Raw genomic sequence first — 15804 nt, 5'->3', positions numbered from 1 at the left:
ATGTCCTCACCTGGGATTTGAACTGACAACCTTTTCTTTAGTAGCATTACAATCATCCTGCTCTGCCACCATGTCCTTGTCAATGACTAATTTCTTCTATATTCCCAACATCTAAGGGTCAGACACACTGAGAAATATGACTGCCGATAGGTACTTAGCACCTCTGCCCAGAGAGTCGTCAGTTAACTTTTTGTTGTTCACATAGCCCAGTTTATCCACTGATTAAATACTTCAGACCACAAGGTGGAAGTAGCTTGTTTGTCCCTCCTGCAGGTGAGAGGGACAAACTATCTCCTGCTGTAGATAGCTAAGTGAACATTGTCATCCTTAACAAAAAAAATGTTTCTTCAAGCACAAAACTCCTTAGCTAGAATTAAAAGACGTAAAGAATTTCTCTGAAAAGCTTAATTGTTTTAGATAGAACAATTCTGATGAAAAGTGGGTGGATTACACTGGTAAAAGTGCCCTAGTTTTTATATTTTTCTTGTCACTCCTGTCAGCTCTCCCGCGTGGAGGTCCGGGCTCTCTGATTGGCTTAAAGTTGTTGGCCACTGCCGAGCATTGCGATTCTACAAGTAGAAACGTCAGGTTTGTCAGAACCAGGTCGGTACACAACAGGTACGTCATTTGTTCAAGCAAGTGAAGGAACGGCTTCCTACTGTGCTAATTACCTTTCAGGCATCAGATTTATCGTGATTCTGACCTCTAAAAGTTGCTCTCAGCTCTTTTATAATATCCATTCCATTTTAGCTGAACAGCGTCCCACTTTAAACATCCATCCCATTTCACCACTTTAAAGATTTGGGAGACCTGGGACAATCACACAATGTCCTAACAACTGGAAAAACAAATGTTCTGAGAATGTGTTGAAAAAGTTCTGACATGGTCCCTAATCACATCCTGGTACCTTACAGGGAACTAAACAAAAGTTCCCCAGAGAACATTACCTTAGGACCATCACACAACAACATGATGACTAGTAAAAATGAATGTCCTGAAAACGTTCTGAAAAAACTCCTCAATGATGTCCTGGTAATTTACAGAGAACTAGACAAAGGTTCCCATCAGAACTTTCCGTGAGAACCGTAATGCAACGTTCTGATGACTGGTCAAATAAATGTCCTTAGAACGTCTTGAAGAAGTCCTGAAATGGACACCAATGGTCATCAAGATTAAATTAAATAAAAACAGGGAACTAATTTACAGGGAACTAGATAAAAGTTCCCTAGAGAAAGTACCAATGTGACCACCATGTGATGTCCTGAGAACGTCCTAAAAACCTTGATGATGTCATCAGAACGTATGGGGAACTAGACAAACGCCTCTTGGGGACCATGACACAACATCCTGAGAAAATAAGTACCTGTAAGGAACATCCAGGCAGGGTCGTTGAATGTCCTGAGGAGAACGTTCTGTCAGAGCCAAACAGGGACGTTCCCTAATGGTCATTCAAAGACCTTATTGTAACGTTCTGTCGGTAGCAAACCTTTTCTACAGCACAGGCCAGTATGCCGTGTTTCTATTGGACTCAGACAATGATCGTGTGGAATCTCTCTCGTAGCGGATTTCAAACAGCAAGAAAAGTGCAGAGCGACGACCAAAAAGTAGGCCATACTAGTCTTTTGGTCGGGATGATTTGGTGTTGTCTGGCGTTCACAAGTAAAGTAAATCGGATGTTGTTGACCCTGCCATACTGTGCAACTCAAAAGCTCCCATTTTTCGTAAGAACGACCTAAAGATCACGAAAAATCAATGGCGACACGTGAATCATGCCAGTATAGTTCCAAACTGGCACTGTGGGGGCTTGGCATTAAGTGAACCACAGTTTTAGCAATCAGCTTGTACTCTTTTACTTGTTTTGATGGGGGGGGGGGTCAGCAGGGTCAATGGGTTCCGGGGTCATCACCCTTCTAGGTGTGTCCAGGGGCATTCCCCCCCCCGGGATATTTGTTTAAAAGAAACAACTGAGAAATGGTTGTTTCTGGTAAATTTTACAGGGAAAATACATCCAAAACGTTCCTGGTAATTTGGTCAAAATATAAATACCAACAATTTCTATATTACTTTAAACTGTTGCTCTAGCTCTAACTGTTCAGAAAGTCACCACCAAACCCCTGCTTTATCTAAATGCAAATGTCATAACCCATTATTTGTGTACCCTTCACCACGCTTGTTATGCCCGCTGAGAGAATTGTTTTGTAGAACAACTGTGGGAAAGTCCATTCTGGTGACTTTTACACCAAAATTAATGAAATAAAAGGATGCTGACTCCATCTAAAATATAATTTTGCATTTCAAAAATGTATCTAACAACATATTGGTCCATATTATCAGACTGGTGTGTTATTTAGCAATGTGCAGTATCGCCTGCAGCATAGTGGATATAAATTAGTAGGCTGAAGCATGGGGTTTCCCATCTGTATTTGTGCTAATCAATAGCTATATATCAGTGCTTCCCAAACTTTTTCAGTCATGGCCATTCTTGATAAACATGGGAAACTGTTGAGCGTGAAAAACCCAGCAGTGTTGGTGTTCTTGACACACTCAAACCGGTGCGCCTGGCACCACATACCATACCCTGTTCAAAGGCACTTAAATATTTTGTCTTGCCCATTCATCCTCTGAATGGCACACGTACACAATCCATGTCTCAATTGTTTCAAGGCTTAAAAGGTGTTCTCCCCTTCATACAAACTAATTGAAGTGACATCAATAAGGGATCATAGCTTTTACCTGGATCCACCTGGTCAGTCTGTCATGGAAAAAACAGGTGTTCTTAATGTTTTGTCCACAGGTCTCACAAAGAAGATTGATGTGCTCACAAAACTTTGAGACTGTGAGGGACTATGGTACATGTATAGCTAGGTAACCCATAGGTAACCTATAGGCAACACATAACACATGGTCACTTGAACTAATCAGTCCTAGTCAAGCTACTTAAACCTACCTGAGGCACATTTCTACAGCAGATGTTTTCCTCAGCTGGCATGATTTAGCAGTGGCCACCACAATAACAGAAATATTATCAAGTAGCAGATCACAGCAATTAATTAAGTAATATCCATGTATTCTAAACAGTCGCTTTGAAATACACTTAGCTACCTAGCTAAGAAGCTCATATCAAACCACTGTCATAATCGCCAGATTTAGACTGATGGCTATGTTGCCATTATCTAGCAACTATCAATTAAATGTATTCATTAAGTCCTTTTTATATCAACCAATGTCACAAAGTGCTGTACAGAAACCCAGCCTAAAACCCAAAACAGCAAGCAATGCAGATGTAGAAGCATGGTGGCTAGGAAAAACTTCCTAGAAAGGCCAGAACATCGGAAGAAACCTAGAGAAGAACCAGTCCTCTTCTGGCTGTGCCGGGTGGAGATTATAACAGAACATGGCCAAGATGTTCAAACGTTCATAGATGACCAACAGGGTCAGATAATAATAATCACAATGGTTGTAGAGGGTGCAACAGGAGAGCACCTCAGGAGTAAATGTCAGTTGGCTTTTCATAGCCGATCATTCAGAGTTAAAGACAGCAGGTGCAGTGGAGAGAAAGTCCAAAACAGCAGGTCCGAGACAAGGTAGCACGTCCTGTGAACAGGTCAGGGTTCCACAGCCGCAGGCAGAACAGTTGAAACTGGAGCAGCAGCCTGACCAGGTGGACTGGGGACAGCAAGGAGTCATCAGACCAGGTAGTCCTGAGGCATGGTCCTAGGGCTCAGGTCCTCTGAAAGAAGAGAGAGAGAGAAAGAGACAAAAAGAGAGAAAGGAGAGAGAATTAGAGGGAGCATACTTCAATTCACAAAGGACGAGACATTCACACGGATGAGACAGGAGAAATACTCCAGATATAACATGCTGAGACAGCCCCCGACACATAAAATATTGCAGCATAAATACTGGAAGCTGTGAAAGGAGGGGTCGGGAGACACTGTGGCCCCATCCGACGATACCCCCAGACAGGGCGAAACAGGCAGGATATAACCCCATCCACTTTGCCAAAACACAGCCCCCACGCCACTAGAGGGATATGTTCAACCACCAATTTACTACCCAGAGACAAGGCTGAGTATAGCCCACAAAGATCTCCCCACGGCACGAACCCGAGGAGGGCGCCAACCCGGACAGGGAGATCACGTCAGTGACTCAACCCACTCAAGTGACGCATGGAAGAGCACCAGTAAGCCAGTGACTCAGCCCCTGTAATAGGGTTTGAGGCAGATAATCCCAGTGGAGAGAGGGGAACTGGCCATGCAGAGACAGCAAGGGCGGTTCGTCGCTCAGGTGCCTTTCCGTTCACCTTCATACCCTTCAAATACAACAACTGTAGACTTTACTGTGAAATGCTTACGTTGGTGTTCCTTTTGTCCAGGTGGGAAAGGGCAGTGTGGAGTGCGATTGAGATTGCGTCATCTGTGGATCTGTTGGGGTGGTATGAGAATTGGAGTGGGTCTAGAGTGTCCGGAAGAATGCTTTCAAAGCATTAGGTATTAGGTATTTCAGACTCGGTCAGGGAGAGGTTGAAAATGTCAGTGAAGACAATTGACAGTTGGTCCATGCATGCTTTGAGTACACGTCCTGGTAATCCGTCTGGCCCAGCGGCTTTGTGAATGTTGACCTGTTTAACCTCTCTAGGGTGTGTGGGACGCTACCGTCCCACCTGGCCAACATCCGGTGAAATTGCAGTGCCAAATTCAAAAACAGAAATACTCATAATAAAAATTCATAAAACATACAAATGTTATACATCGGTTTAAAGATTAACTTCTTGTTAATCCAACCGCGGTGTCAGATTTCAAAAAGGCATTACGGCGAAATCATACCATGTGATTATCTGAGGACAGCGCCCAGCACACAAAACATTACATACAGTTACCAGCCAAGTAGATTAGTCAAAAAAGTCAGAAATAGCAATACAATTAATCACTTACCTTTGATGATCTTCGTATGGTTGCACTCACAAGACTCCCCGTTACACAATTAATGTTTGTTTTGTTGGATAAATCCTCTTGAGGATACAATCCCGATAACGGGATTGGCTGGACAACAACCAGTGAGATAGCACGGCGCGATATTCAAAACAAAATAATCTCAAAATTAAAATTCAAGTATTATACAGCATTTTAAAGATACTCTACTCGTTAACCTCTCAGCCAGTTGAATCCTGTGGCGCGTTATTCAAATCCTTAGGTATGCTATTACTTCAATTTTTCAAAAATATGACTATTTTACACCATTTTAAAGATAAGACTCTCGTTAATCTAACCTCACTGTCCGATTTCAAAAAGGCTTTACAATGAAAGCAAAACATTAGATTATGTCAGCAGAGTACCGAGCCAGAAATAATCAGACACCCATTTTTCAAGCTAGCATATAATGTCACATAAACCCAGAAGCACAGCTAAATGTAGCACTAACTTTTGATGATCTTCATCAGATGACAACCCTAGGACATTATGTTATACAATACATGCATGTTTTGTTCAATCAAGTTCATATTTATATCAAAAACCAGCTTTTTACATTAGCATGTGACGTTCAGAACTAGCAAACATACCGAAAACTTCCAGTGAATTTACTCAATTACGCACGATAAACGTTCACAAAAAACATAACAATTATTTTAAGAATTATAGATACAGAAGTCCTTTATGCAATCGCGGTGTCAGATTTTAAAATAGCTTTTCGGCAAAAGCACATTTTGCAATATTCTGAGTAGATAGCCCGGCCATCACAGGCTAGCTATTTTGACACCCACCAAGTTTGGTACTCACCAAACTCAGATTTCCTATAATAAAAATTGGATTACCTTTGCTGTTCTTCGTCAGAATGCACTCCCAGGACTTCTACTTCATCCACAAATGTTGTTTTGGTTCAAAATAATCCATAGTTATGTTCAAATATCCTCTGTTTTGTTCTTGCGTTCAAGACACTATCCGAACGGTAAAATGGCCTCTTCACGTGCACGCGCGCCCCCGTGTCATTGTTCTCAGATCGACCACTATCCAAATGCGCTACTGTTTTTCAGCCTGGGACTGCAAAGTCATCATTCAACGTTCTGGCGCCTTCTGAGAGCCTATGGGAGCCTTAGAAAGTGTCACGTTACAGCAGAGATCCTCTGTTTTCAATAAAGAGAGTGTAGAAGGCCAAGAAATGGTCAGAGAGGGCACTTCCTGTACAGAATCTTCTCAGGTTTTGGCCTGCCATATGAGTTCTGTTATACTCACAGACACCATTCAAACAGTTTTAGAAACTTTAGGGTGTTTTCTATCCAAATCAAACAATTATATGCATATTCTAGTTTCTGGGCAGTAGTAATAACCAGATTAAATCGGGTACGTTTTTATCCGGATGTGAAAATACTGCCCCCTACCCTAGAGAGGTTAAAGAATTAAAGATAATCTACTCCTTTATGCAACCACTTTGTCAGATTTCAAAATAACGTTACGGAAAAAGCACATTGTTCAATATTCTGAGTACAGAACTTAGCCTTCAATGCTAAGCTATACAGTTAGCCTACAACCACGGCGTCGACAAATCTCTAACAATATGTTCGAAATATTTACTTACCTTTGCTGATCTTTAGCGGAATGCACTTGGATGGGCACCCACTTCCACAAGAAATGTTAATTTGTTCTGCAAAGTCCATAATTTATGTCCAAATACGTCCGTTTTGTTGACCCATCCAGAACACCTTACAATGCCATGTGGCGTGGACGCAAATGTTCAAAGTTCCATTACCGTTTGTAGAAACACGTCAAACGATGTTTACAATCAATCCTTTAGGGTATTTTTTTACGTAAAATTGCGATAATTTTACAACCGGGCAATAGCTAGTCATCCCAGAAGAAAATATAAAAACGATGACGTCACGTGCACACGCATCATAAGACACCTCTCCTCAAACTGGCCAATGATTGACTGAGCCAAAATGATCTGCCCGGTAACAGCTGACGGTTGAAACCAGTTCATAAAGATTGTTGACAGCCAATGGAAGAGTTAGGAGGTGTAACGTAAATCCTATGTCACTGTAGTTTTTCAAGGGATTCAAAACAAAAACTACATTTCTAAATTCTCCCACTTCCTGATTCAATTTTTCTCAGGTTTTTTGCCTGCCATATGAGTTCTGTTATACTCACAGACACCATTCAAACAATTTTAGAAACTTCAGAGTGTTTTCTATTCAAATCTACTAATAGTATGCATATTCTATTTTCTGGGCCAGAGTAGTAACCTGTTTAAATTGGGTACGTTTTTCATCCGGCCGTGAAAATACTGCCCCTAGCCCCTAGAGGATAAAGTCCCTCTTTATATCCAAAACACTCCGGCAGTCACAACAGACAGATGAAATTCCAAATACTACTGGTAAAGTTCGTAGAAACATGTCAAACGATGTTTATAATTAATCCTCAGGTTGTTTTAAGCCTAAATAATTGATAATATTTCAACTGGACAATAGTGTCGTCAATATAAAAGAAAAACAAGAATGGCGTGCTCTCGGTCACGCACAGCAACAGCTCTGGGGACATCCCACTATCCACTCACTCAAAGTGGGCATTCTCCCTAATTTTTCAGAATAAAAGCCTGAAACAATGTCTAAAGACTGTTCACAACTAGTGGAAGCCATAGGGAACGGAATCTGGGTCGTATCCCTTTAAATGGTGGAAAGGATTTCATTGGAAAAACAGCCATTTGAAAATAATGGCACTTCCTGGATGGATTATCCTCAGGTTTTCGCCTGCCATATCAGTTATGTTATACTCACAGACATTATTTTAACAGTTTTGGGAACTTTAGAGGGTTTTCTATCCAAATCTACCAATTATATGCATATCCTAGCTTCTGGGCCTGAGTAGCAGGCAGTTTACTTTTGGCACGCTTTTCATCCAGAGGTGAAAATAGTGCCCCCTACCCTAGTGAGGTTAACGGTTTTGTTCACATCGGCTACCGAGAGCGTTATCACACAGTCATCCAGAACAGCTGGTGCTCTCATGCATGCTTCAGTGTTGCTTTCCTCGAAGCGAGCATAAAATGCATTTAGCTCGTCTGGTAGGCTCGCGTCACAGGGCAGCTTGCGTCTGGGTTTCCCTTTGTAGTCCGTAATAGTTTTCAAGCCCTACCACATCCGACGAGCGTCAGAGCCGTTGCAGTAGGATTCAATCTTAATCCTGTGTTGACGCTTTGCTTGTTTGATGATTCGTCGGAGGGCATATCAGGATTTCTTATAAGCGTCTGGATTAGTCTACCACTCCTTGAAAGCGGCAGCTCTAGCCTTTTGTTCGATGTGGATGCTGCCTGTAATCCATGGCTTCTGGTTAGGATATGTGCGTACAGTCACTGTGGGGACGTCATCATCGATGCACTTATTGATGAAGCCGATGACTTAGGTGGTGTATTCCTCAATGCCATTGGATGAATCCCGGAACATATTCCAGTCTGTGCTAGCAAAACAGTCCTGTAGTGTAGCATCTGCGTCATCTGACCACTTCTGTATTAAGAGTGCTTCCTGCTTTAGTTTTTGCTTGTAAGCAGGAATCAGGAGGATATAATTATGGTCAGATTTGCCAAATGGAGGGCTTTGTATGCATCTCTGTGTGTGGAGTAAAGGTGGTCTATGATTTTTTTTCCCTCTGGTTGCACATGTGACATGCTGGTAAAAACTGATTTAGTGCTTTATCCAGGTAGCCGGAAAGTAGAGCGTTGCAAGTAGTCTAATCTAGAAGTGACAAAAGCGTGTATTAATTTTTCTGCATAATTTTTGGACAGAAAGTTTCAGATTTTTGCAATGTTACGAAGATGGAAAAAAGCTGTCCTTGAAATTTTCTTGATATGTTTGTCAAAAGAGAGATCAAGGTCCAGAGTAACGCCGAGGTCTTTCACAGTTTTATTTGAGATGACTGTACAACTATGAAGATTAGTTGTCAGATCCAACAGAAGAACTCTTTGTTTCTTGGGACCTAGAACTAGCATCTCTGTTTTGTCCGAGTTTAAAAGTAAAACATTTTCCACCATCCACTTCCTTATGTCTGTAACACAGGCTTCCAGGGAGGGCAATTTTGGGGCTTCACCATGTTTCTTCTAAATGTACAGCTGTGTATCGTCCGCATAGCAGTAAAAGTTAACATTATGTTTCCGAATGACATCACCAAGAGGTAAAATATATAGTGAAAACAATAGTGGACCTAAAACGTAACCTTGAGGATCACCGAAATGTACAGTTGATTTGTCAGAAGACAAACCATCCACAGAGACAAACTGATATCTTTCCGACAAATAAGATCTAAACCAGGCCAGAACTTGTCCGTGTAGACCAATTTGGGTTTCCAGTCCCTCCAAAAGAATGTGGTGATCGATGGTATCAAAAGCAGCACTAAGGTCAAGGTGCACGAGGACAGATGCAGAGACTTGGTCTGACGACCATTAAAGGTAATTTACCACCTTCAAGAGTGCAGTATCACTGCTATGATGGGGTCTAAAACCAGACTGAAGCGTTTCGTATACATTGTTTGTCTTCAGGAAGGCAGTGAGATGCTGCGCAACAGCTTTTTCCATTTTTTGGGAAAATAAGCAGCATAAACAAATGGTTAAGGCTCCGGTTTATGTTTATAGGTAACAATTATATACAGGCTTTGTCAGAACTTTCAGTGTCGTGCCAGCTGGAGATACATATAGCAAGTTAATATTAGCTAACTATAACATTACACAGGGTTGGATAGGTTACTTTCTAAATGTAATCCGTTACAGTTCCTAGATACCTGTCCAAAATTGTAATCAGTAACATAACTTTTGGATTACCCGAACTCAGCAACGTAATCTGATTACATTCTGTTACTTTTAGATTACTTTCTACTTAAGAGGCATTAGAAGAAGACAAAAATGTATGTTACCAATTGAATGACATCTATTGCAGGATAAATCAATGTTACAGTTTACATAGCTGGCCATATATGGATGTTACATTTTACTTTATGGATTGGATGTGTAGGCTTCTTCTAACCAATCACTTTCTACTACATATAACAATATGATTAAATTCTATATTTACATTAAAAACCAAAGTCTATCAGAGTTCCAGTCATTCCAATAAATGTTATACCCCTTGATCTTCGTGTATAGGACTTGGAAATATGGACGTATAGATTAACCAAATTGTTTTACCTGAGCATCACCCCAAAACTAAGGACTAAATTAGCCAGCCTTACTCTGTTGTTTATGATTTTGTTGTAATGGAGGACTGATTGGGCTCATTGATTTGAGTTTAAAAATAAATGCTGTGCTCATGGAATGGCATGCTTTGAGCACTACTGAAGAAACAAGCCCCACTTGTGTTCCATTGGCTCGGATACGTACTGTGCAGCTGTTGCAAGAGGGCATTTTTCATTGGCTGTCCACTGGCTTCAAAAACAATGATTGAGAGGCAGCTTAAACTTCTTGAATTCAACCATTATTCGGTTCAAATACACATTTAGATTTGTGAACAGCCATCCACAACAACCACAATCTGTAATTTGTATTTAACTAGGCAAGTCAGTTGAGAACAAATTCTTATTTACAATGACGGCCTACCCTGGCCAAACCCTAACCCGGACGACAATGGGCCAATTGCGCGCCGCCCTATGGGACTCCCAATCACAGCCGGTTGTGATACAGCCTGGAATTGAACCAGGGTCTGTAGTGACACCTCTAGCATTGAGATGCAGTGCCTTATACCTCTGTGCCACTCAGGAGGCGCAAATAGTGAAATCAGAGAGCAGCAGTGTGATTCACATCAATGCGATATGTTGATATCAATAGTAAGTGATATCCGTATCGCCGTAGACTAAAGTACTGCTGTCATCTTTGCCTCCAAACATTTATTCAAGTTGGATAATCGTTGGATGCCGACAGCAGTTGCACCATTGGAAGACATTTGAACTGTAGCCTACAAAAGCCTATTCCTGCTCTTTTCCCCCGATCCATCAAACACATTTCGTGTGTCATCATAGTGGTCTCTGACTTGTGGTCAAACTCACTCAGGTGGAACAAAACTTAAACTTGCATCTTTTTTCAAATCTGATTTGAATGTCATTGAGAAAACAGAGAAGTGGCAAAGATTTGTTTTCGCAAACATCCTTTCTGAATTTAAAAGTAATTCTCGAAGTAATCATCTAGTTTTTCAAAAGTATCTGTAATCTGATTACAATATTTTTGCTGGTAACGTAACGGATTACAGTTAACGTTTTTTGTAATCCGTTACTCCCCAACCGTGACGTTACATACTGTTCAAACACTTTGCGGGTCAAAGGTGGTTGAACTTATTTTTCTGAACTGAAATCTTCTTGTTGCCAGAAGCCAATGGCTCGAGCATATTTGGTTGGCTCTGTTGGAATTCACTCTCCAGATCTTCCAAGGGAAGTGAATCTTCCTCGAGAATATCAGACACAAAGCGGCTCTTGCTGGCAGAGACCACTTTGTAGCCCATTGTTCCTCCGGTGATGTGTGTTTGCTGTTGACAAAACTAGTATAAGCACAGATAGAACAATGAGCCAGATATTTCACAGGCTGTATAAATATGAAGCATCCGGTTGGCGTTTCCACTCACTACCAAATATGGTTTGAGAGGAAGCCCAGTGGCCGGCAGTGGGAGAAGATGGAGTGAGATGAATTTGGCTGAAATTCTGCACATTTTCTCATCGATGAAACATTTGATCTCCATAAAAAAAATTGTTTCCTAAACTATAATCTGTAAGAAACATAGTGGAGTGCATTTTGTGGACTTTACCCTTTGCTAAAGCTTCAAAAAATGGTGTTGTTTAGGAGTGCAATGCGAATTCAGTTATTGCAAACGGGCGCTTTATAGAGTAGCCATTCCCTAACGGAAATATGCAAATAAATGTAGAACACGCCAATAGGATCTCACGAGCTCGTGCTTAGCTGTGCCCACCTCCTTGCTTGTTCTGCCCACTATGATTGATTTGCTCCCATTGGAGACAACAGGCAATGGTCTATCTTGGGTTAGTTATACAAATCTTTGGTATAAGCCAGGACACGTACATGCCCACCTTTGCAATGTAATACCTGCCCTTGACCTTATGCCTGTCCATATGTGAAGGTGCAAGTAAATTACGTGATAAACGAGGTGAAAAAGAGGCTTAAGGCAGTCTAGTCATGTTGCTATCTGACTAGTTATAAAATCTGTTGATGTGTAAAGGGATCTGTAAGATATGGCGATTCGTTGTTGTATTTGCTTTGTGAAGGTGTTTTATGATTCTCCTTGTATGGAGGGTGGCTTTAGTAATTCACATGATTGATTGACCCTGCGGATTCGATGTCCGATGACACCCCCCCTCCACTGCCACCATTCTTATTTTCTTTCTCTCTTCTCTCTCTCTCTCTCTCTCTCTCTCTCTCTCTCTCTCTCTCTCTCTCTCTCTCTCTCTCTCTCTCTCTCTCTCTCTCTCTCTCTCTCTCTCTCTCTCTCTCCATCCCTCTCTCTGGGTGGCAGGCACCTTAATCCAGTGAGACAGACCTACTGATGCATGCCTGTCTTTCTGCAAGAGGACAGGAGGGAGCGATGTAGGAGTTAGAGAGAGAGCGAGAGAGAGGGTGTAGGTGTAGGAAAAAGAGAGGAAATCTGAGCGAAAGAGACATGGAGGGTAAGATAGAGTGATAGGCAGAGTGATGTCAGGAGATGTAGACATGGGGAGCTAGTCAGCTTCTCTTACCTGTGTTATGCTGTTGTGTTCCCTGGGCAATGGCCCTTGGCCTCCCAGCATACCCCTGTAGTACAACTGATAGGGGCTGAGGAGCACTCACACACACCACACACCCTCTCCTTTGTTCCGTGGGAGGTGCAGCAGACAGACTGTTGCAGCAGACCACACTTTCCTGCCAGTGTCACTTTACATTTGGCTTACGATCCCCCCCACACACACACACATTTGATCACTCTCTACCACTCCTGGCCAGGTGTGTGCGCGCACGTATCTACGCGTGTATATGTGGCTTTCTTTGTTTCTATTGTGTTTGGGAGTTTGGATATTTTTGCAAAAAATGGCTCTCAAAGTAATAGCGTCCATTTTATGGGCTCTTGACCAATTGTCCTCTTTTGGGTATTCTTTTTGCGCTGATCTTAACTTTTTTTGTACATAATGTTTCCATCATAATTTCCTATGATGGAAAAGACCTTCTGGACATCATAACAGCTATCACTAACCTTGATTTGGACGAGGACTTCTATGAGTCAGAGGCGAAAGACATATTTCTTATCCCGGACCAGGCCCAAATCCCCGACCCTCGAAGGAGGAGACGGCTCTATAGAGGCTGGTGGCATGCCTGACGAGAATACATCGGAGCGTGGATGAATCGCCTCTACACTCTGTTCTATTGGAGAACGTGCAATCACTGCAGAATAAACTGGATGAGCTTCTTTCGAGACTATCCTATCAACGTGATCTAAAGAACAAGGACATGGTAAATATAAATCTAGCTGTTTTTTCTGAACATCAGCAGGACAGAACGGTGGCATCAGGGAAACTCAGCGGAGGGGGCTGTGTGCCTTTTTGTTAACTACAGCTGGTGTGCGATCTTTAATATTAAGGAAGTCTCAAGGTTCTGCTCGCTTGAGTTAGAATACCTCATGATAAGCTGTAGACCATACTATTTACCAAGAGAGTAAATAGTATGGATGATGATAAAGCCTACAGGGAGGAGGTCAGAGACCTGGCCTCAACGTCAACAAGACAAAGGAGCTGATCATGGGCTATTGGAAATGGAGGGCCAAGGACCACCCCATCCACATCGATGAGGCTGTAGTGGAGCAGGCTGAGAGCTTCCTCAGTATCCACATTACTAAGGAATTATCATGGTCCACACACACCAATGCAGTCATGAAGAGGACACAACATTGCCTCTTCTCCCTCAGATTCATCATGGGCCCTCAAATCCTCAAAAAGTTATACAGCTGCGCCATTGAAAGCATCTTGACTGGCTGCATCACCGCTTGGCATGGCAACTGCTTGGCATCTGACCACGATGTGCTACAGAGGGTAGTGTACTCAGCCCAGTACATCGCTGTGGCCGAGCTCCTTGCCATCCAGGACCTCTATACCAGACGGTGTCAGAGGAAAACATTGTCAAAGTCTCCACCCAAGTTATAGACTGACCATCTCCTTTGCATCGACAAGGGAGCTCCCCCCTCTCAACCTCTAACGAATGGGAAAGATTGGCAACATCTAACTTATGGTGCTGATCTCTCCCATCATTTGGAGTTGAGGAAATGAGTCTTGGGTCTACACACTGAATTGTGTGAGACATGGACTCATCTTGACATTAGATCGCTGTTGAGCTTTAAAAAATTATTATTTTGGGGCTCCCGAGTGGTGCAGCGGTCTAAGGTATTAAAGCTCAGTGCTTGAGGCATCACTACAGACACCCTGGTTCGATTCCAGGCTGTATCACAGCGGACATTATTCGGAGTCCCATAGGGTGGCGCACAATTGGCCCAGCGTCGTCCGGGTTTCGCCGGTGTAGGCCGTCATAGTAAATAAGAATTTGTTCTTAACTGACTTGCCTAGTTAAATAAAGTTGAAATAACATATATATTTTTTTTTATCATACTGGGCTCTGTTATTTTCTAAGACACTTCTGTGTAGTTCTAAAATGTGAGGAATCAGTTGTTGTGAATTGTAATCGTATTTCATTATTTCCCCAGTTTCTACTTTGTTTAATTCTCATTGGTCAGATCTTGTTAATTAGTTGAGAAGAAAAAGGACATAGTTGAGTTGGTGCTTGGCTGCAAATGTGGCCAATTCATCATTAAATCTGCACAACAGTAATCTGTCTCAATTCAGTGTTTCTACATAGAGTCATCCATCCATCTTTTGAAGAACCCTTCATACTACAGAACTATGACTTTATGCCAATCTGTGTGCCTGTCTCTCCCTGGGTTCCAGAACACTCCAGTGGGCACCTCAGTGTACCAGGTGAATGCCACAGACCCAGACCAAGGCACAGGGGGAAGTGTGCTCTTCTCCTTCCAGCCCCCTTCTCCCTTTTTCTCCATCGATGGAGCCCGTGGTACGGTCACTGTCACCAGGGCTTTGGACTACGAGACCACCTCGGCCTACCAGCTCACTGTCAATGCCACGGTGAGGGAACACACAAAGTACAGATAAGATTTCACACAAAGTTTTTTTTTAAATAAAGTAACAAGGCAGGATGGTGTTCAGTAGGGCACAGTGTAGCATAATGTTTTAAAAATGAAAAGGAGCAAGTCCAGGTAATCCCTCCCTGTTTCAGTCTGTTTTCTTCCTAGTGAACATGACCAAGGTGTGACCATGCTTGTGTTTGTCTGCTCTCTCCATCAGGACCAGGATAAGAAGCGGCCTCTATCCAGTCTGTCTAACTTGGCAATCACCATCACTGATGTCCAGGACATGGACCCCATCTTCACCAACCTGCCCTACAGCACCAACATAGAGGAGGACGCCCCACTGGTCAGTAATACTCCGCCTCTCATCCCCCCTTTCTCTACTTCTCCATCTCCTCCCCCACCTTTTCTCCTTACCTGCCCTAAGGCACCAACACAGAGGACTCCTCCATGCCGGTGAGTAACACTCTGTCTCATCTCCCCCCTGTCTCTGAACACCATCCAGTTTTGATTTCTAGTTGCCATATATTTTTCAACAGGGCTGTGATGTTTCACAAAAGTTCTGAAACGTTCTATTCTCATAGTTTCTACAGATTGTAAATTAAAGATACGTTTTTTTTGCTAAGAGTATTATGTTATTGATTGATTGACTATGACTTTTCAGATAACTC

General features: G+C 42.4%; 1 protein-coding gene across 1 annotated transcript in view; it reads left to right on the top strand.

Moving 5' to 3' along the window:
- The window catches only part of LOC145861720 (cadherin-23), a 385582-nt gene extending 369980 nt beyond the window's left edge, over positions 1–15602 (top strand). The window contains exons 7-8 of the mRNA XM_082964671.1: positions 14937–15131; positions 15351–15602. Of these exons, the coding sequence (XP_082820797.1) occupies positions 14937–15131; positions 15351–15593 (438 nt within the window). The 3' untranslated portion in view covers positions 15594–15602. The remainder of the gene's footprint in view (positions 1–14936; positions 15132–15350) is intronic.
- The last annotated feature ends 202 nt before the right edge of the window (positions 15603–15804 follow it).

This window comes from Salmo salar, chromosome 18 (assembly GCF_965601325.2).
Source record: "Salmo salar chromosome 18, fSalSal1, whole genome shotgun sequence".
Lineage (NCBI taxonomy): Eukaryota > Metazoa > Chordata > Actinopteri > Salmoniformes > Salmonidae > Salmo > Salmo salar.
Note: the sequence above shows the minus strand (reverse complement) of the source record. Positions and strands in the feature narration are given on the sequence as shown.